The sequence below is a fragment of the Erpetoichthys calabaricus genome, chromosome 16 (assembly GCF_900747795.2).
Source record: "Erpetoichthys calabaricus chromosome 16, fErpCal1.3, whole genome shotgun sequence".
NCBI classification, from domain to species: Eukaryota; Metazoa; Chordata; class Cladistia; order Polypteriformes; family Polypteridae; genus Erpetoichthys; species Erpetoichthys calabaricus.
Window position 1 is genome coordinate 52,367,572 of NC_041409.2, and position 5,058 is coordinate 52,372,629.

Here is a 5,058-nt window from a genome sequence, read left to right on the forward strand (position 1 = left end):
GTTGGACTCCCCCCCCCCCCCCCCCCCCCCCCCCCTTTCATTTGCCTTTTTATTTGAGGACAGTGTGGTTCACATGTTGAACTTGTCACAATTAATTGAGATTAAGTCATTACAATCTGTCAACTTATCATCCAAAAGGAAGAGTTTGTTAAGAAATCCAAAAGGTGACAACAGCTAGAAAGCTAAAGGGAATCGTTCTTGTTAAGGTGCCATTACTGAGAGACCCCCTAATGGAGCCACTGCTCACCGAGAGGTCTGTGCACGCCACTGCTCTTGGGTGAGGTCAAACCTTTACCATTCATTTCAAAGAATGACAAGAAAGATAGTGATTCTCATAGATAATTTTTTTTTTATTTTGCCATGAAATCGAGTAACAAAAATGACACATACCTTAAGAAATATAAAATAGCATATTTTCTCGGTCTCGTTTACATCCCCCTTAATAAAAGGATAAGAGTCTTGTCTGTCCGTGAGACTGTCTGGTTGCTATGTCTCTGTCATCCCAGCAGATGCCTTTCAAAATGCATTGCATGTGTCATATTAGTACACAGGCTTGTGCACCATCTGTTGGAATGACAACTGCAATGCAAGTTATTACAACATGCATTACAAAACACATTCCAGTAGATGGTGTACTGCAGACATTAATGCTGAGGTCGATGTTGATTATTTAGATTTCAGCCCATCTTAAGATGGTGAGCACAGCTAGTCTTCAATTAAAAGGAACTGATTAATTGTAATAGTGCATTTAAAAGTTAAACAGAATGACAGATACAAAAATCTATATAGTGTTCTATTGAACGACTTCCTTCCCCAAAACACTTATAATTTATATCACATAAGCATTTCCACTAACCTATCACATTGGGTTGCAGTGCAGAGCAGCCTCCCCACGGTGGACACAAAATAGCCATTTTTGGCAGAATTTGTCTCGCATATCCGTGATTCCGGATTGGTTGCTCTAACCCGTCAAAGTGCCCGATTGGGTCCTTTTGGATTTAGGACCGGGTACTCACTTTATCTTTACAGTCCTCCCGTGGCTTGACACATATGGTGAAGTGAAGGGGCCTCAGGGTCAGGGAGTAGGTGCAGTCCAGAGTGAGCTTATCTGCTGGGTTGGCTTCAAAAGTGCACTGGTGCAGGAGGATGGCAGTGAAGAGGAAGACCTGCAACTTAGCAATCTGGTCCCCGATGCATCTCCGCTTTCCAATGGAAAAGATCATCACACTGTTGGTGAGGTCCCGATCAATGGCCCCTTTGTCATCCAAGAACCTACTGGGGTCGAAGACTTCAGGGTTCTTCCATTTGCTCTCGTCGTGATTCACCGACCACTGGTTTATAAACACGACCGTGTCCTTGGGGATGTGCAGGCCGTCTATCATGACATCGCAGGTGGTGCAGTGAGGGATGGTCACGGGCACAAAGCTGGTGAAGCGCATGGTCTCAAATATGAATGCTTCCAGGTAGGCCAGTTTGCTCTTGTCCTCGAAGGTGGGCAGCCTGTCCCTGCCCACCTCGGCGTCGATCAAACGTTGCAGCTTTACTTGGATGTGGGGGTACTTGATCAAAAGCAGAAGGATCCAATGCAGAGAAGCAGAAATGGTGTCCTGTCCGGCCCCGAGGAGATCGTTGACGGTGCCTTCGACGTGTTCCTTCGTAAGGCCGTCCTCAACTCTCGTGCCATGCTCTATCACGCTGATAATCGCATCGCTCATGTCTCGTGTGACCTCGGGGTTGAAAGTTTGCCGATGCTGAATGATCTTATCTTTGACAAACTCAAAGAACTCGCGGTTTAAATCCTTGAAGTCCTTGTAAATTCTGCGGATGGGGTTGGGGAAGGCCTGCAGCCAAGGCATGGTGTCCACTAAGCTTCCGGCACTGACCGTCTCACCAAACCTGTTGACTTTGCCCAAGAGGGCTTTGAACTCCATGTCTTCGTGACAGTAGCGCTTTCCAAAGCATAGTGCGCAGATGACGTTGGCAGCGGCCACAGTTAACTCGTGGGTTGGCTCAAAGTAGCCATGTTTTCTGGTCTGGTGGATGAAGGTCTGGATCAGCTCCAAAGCCTCTTCCATGACGTGCGCCTCAAAACGTTTCTTGGTCTGGCTGTTTGCAGTAGAGAACGTTCGGATGGACGAGAGAGCGATGCGCCGATGCTTCTTCCATACCGTATTGTAGCTCCCAAAGACCATGCTCTTACCACCCGAGACCAACTGGAAAGAGGTGAAATTGGGTCTTCCGGCAAACTCTGCCCCATACCTAATGAGAGCTTGCCTGATGATGGCATCTCCGTTAAGGACCACCACTTCACTGCTGCCCAGCCTCAACTGGAATACGTTGCCATATTTTTTAGCCAGCCTGGAGAAAGTTAAGTGGGGCAGGCTCCCCAGTTGCATGGCATTGCCCACCACAGGCCAGGCGAAGGGGCCCGGGAGACGTCTGTTCTGCCTGAGGTTCCGTACCCATAAGCAAGCTTCCAGAAAGATGAGGAATAAAAAGGAGGCAAGGAGCGCGGGCTGCACATGCACACCCCACTCTCTGGGACCACCGCCACGGTTGGCTCCCAGGTCTGATCCATACAGTGCCATACTCAAGAGTCCTTGTTTTCTTTAAGGGAGAAGAAGAAAAATGACTTAGCCTGGTCACCAGTTCTGTAGTGTTTTGTTTTCAGAATGTGGCAGTGTGTCGTCCACCTTAAGAGGAGAACTGAATGAAAGCTGACTTGAAGTTAGATCTGCTCGTCACACCCTCGGTGTCCTGCTGTCAAGTGCAAATCGCCTCAAGCCCATACCTCACACGGAGCGAGGTCGGCCGGACCCTCACTGGACTCGATAGCCTCTGAGAGCTTCCCCGAGCGCCACACTCGTTTATATATGTGGACTGTGGCGAGGCTGCCCACCCCCTCCCCCCATGTCCTACCCCGCGTGCTCGCGCCGTCCTCCTCGCCACCCCCCAACCTTGCGGTAGCCTGGCGCCCCCCCTCCTCCCTCCCCTCCCCCGAGCGAACTTGGGCTTCTTGGCTCCAGTCGGCTCCTCTGGGACCGGCAGTCTGGTGCAGGAGCCGCCACACAGAGCACGAGAGCAGAGAGGCGCCCGTTAAAAGCCGCTGATCGGGAAAGGAGCGGACGACTGGCGTTACGGTGAGTGCGGGGACGAGCGGGGCTGCCCTGGCGGCTGACCTGATGCTCTCTTCGGAAATCGAGGGCTGATTTACAGTTTGGGGGCAGGCGGAACAGCGCGTTAATATTGTTAGGGAAAAGATCTGAGCGGCGGGACGCGGTGTAAGGCGCTACATGGCGCGTCTCCCACAGTTATGCTTCTCGTTGTCGCCCCCCACACCCGAGACTCCAGCAGTACAGCCGAGTAGCTTCTGTAATCAGCCTGCCACTGGATAACCCGAAATATCTGATAACCGGCCACCTGCGCACTTGGCGCAGCGCATTTCAAAACGGGGTTCGGCCCCTGGGGAGGAGAAGTGGAGACGAAGGTGAGCATTAATTACCATCACCATCATAAGAGTGTGTGGCGTGGCAGTTAAGGCTTTGGACCTCAAACCCTGAGGCTGTGGGGTCAAATCACAATAGTGAGTCCCTGTACTCCAAACTATAGAAATTGAACCCGTTTAAATGCTGTAAGTTGCCTTGGATAAAGGCGCCAGCTTAATAATAATAGTAATAATAGTAACAGTAACATATTGTATGTATATAGCGCCTTTACGTTACGCTATAGGGAGAAGGTGTCGTTCAGTTTACTCGCTGCTTGCCTTAAAGGAGAAAGATAATGTGAACCTTGACGACACGCTGAACAAATTGAAATGTTACTAAAGATGGGAAGTAACCCGTCTAAATAAACGTGAACTGGTCACCTAAGTTGCAAGGCGCCACGAGATACGATTGAAGGCGCCATATCAAATTTTAAAATTAGGATTCTCATAGATAATCGATTTCATGCCAAAATAAAACTTTTTAACAAAAATTACACATACTTTAAGAAATATAAAATTTAAAATTACTTTGTGGTGCAGTTCGGTCATCGATTTTTTTAATATAAAGCGCGTCTTTTCGTTCTCAAAGTGTGATATTCTGGTTAGCTTTGTATAAGAACTCTTCAGATCCCTCTCCCCGTGAAAGGCGCTACAGTATTCGTTCAGTGCTTATTATTAAACGTTGCAGCATTTTAAAATGTCCCTTATAGTTCCAGCCCTTAAACTTGCATTATATTGTTATGGATTGCCTGTGAAATGGCGCTATATAAACGGAGATCATAGCCGAAGACTTTTATACAACGTGCTTGAAATCATGCTGGCAGGGAAATTCGATAAATAATATACAGTATTGGATGTTTCAGTTCAGTTTATTTTTATATAGCGCTACTCGTGTAGTGCAGGCAAAGTGGGCTGAATCAAGTCCACTGGGAAAATGCAAAAGCAGCGTTACAGAGAACTAATTATATAGCGAATTGGCATAAAGGTGTGTATAAACAGCGTGTGTTAAGTAACTTAGTTTATGTAGCGCCTTTCTATAGGGAGCGAAGAATGACGTGCAATCCTTATAATTAACTGTGTCTTAAAAGCCGTTAGTTTTATAACGCCTTTCTATAGTGAGCATAGTCACAAGAAAGACATGCAACCCTTACAATTAAACGTGTTAAATAACCGTTAGATTATATAGCGCCTTTCCATAGGACGCGGAGTCGCACTCAGTGACGTGTAACCCTTACAATTAAACGTTTGTTGAACAAACCGTTAGTTTATATAGAGCCTTTCTGTAGTGGGCGCAGTTACAAGAACGACGTGTAGTCCTTATACTTAAACGTATCATAAATAACAGTTAGTTTATATAACGCCTTTCTACAGTGAGCGTAGTCACAACAAAGGCGAATTAACCTTAAAAATAAAAGCGTGTTAAACAAGCTTAGTTTATATAGCGCATTTATATAATTTTGCGTTGTGACAAGAAAGACTTGCAAGCTTTTTAATTAAACGTATTAAATAACCGTTAATTTATATTTCGCCTTTCAGTAGGGAGTGTAGTCAGAACAATAACGTTCAATCCACGC

General features: G+C 46.7%; 1 protein-coding gene across 1 annotated transcript; it reads right to left on the reverse strand.

Moving 5' to 3' along the window:
* Window positions 1-335: 335 nt before the first annotated feature.
* Window positions 336-2,851, reverse strand: LOC114666609 (cytochrome P450 1B1). Its single transcript, XM_051920008.1, has one exon. The coding sequence runs from the start codon at window positions 2,586-2,588 to the stop codon at window positions 999-1,001; it is 1,590 nt and encodes a 529-aa protein (XP_051775968.1). The 5' UTR covers window positions 2,589-2,851; the 3' UTR covers window positions 336-998.
* Between the last annotated feature and the right edge of the window lie 2,207 nt (window positions 2,852-5,058).

Bases quoted from the DNA above. Each gene is read 5' to 3' on its own strand.
- LOC114666609 (XM_051920008.1), bottom strand. From the start codon at position 2,588: ATGGCACTGTATGGATCAGACCTGGGAGCCAACCGTGGCGGTGGTCCC.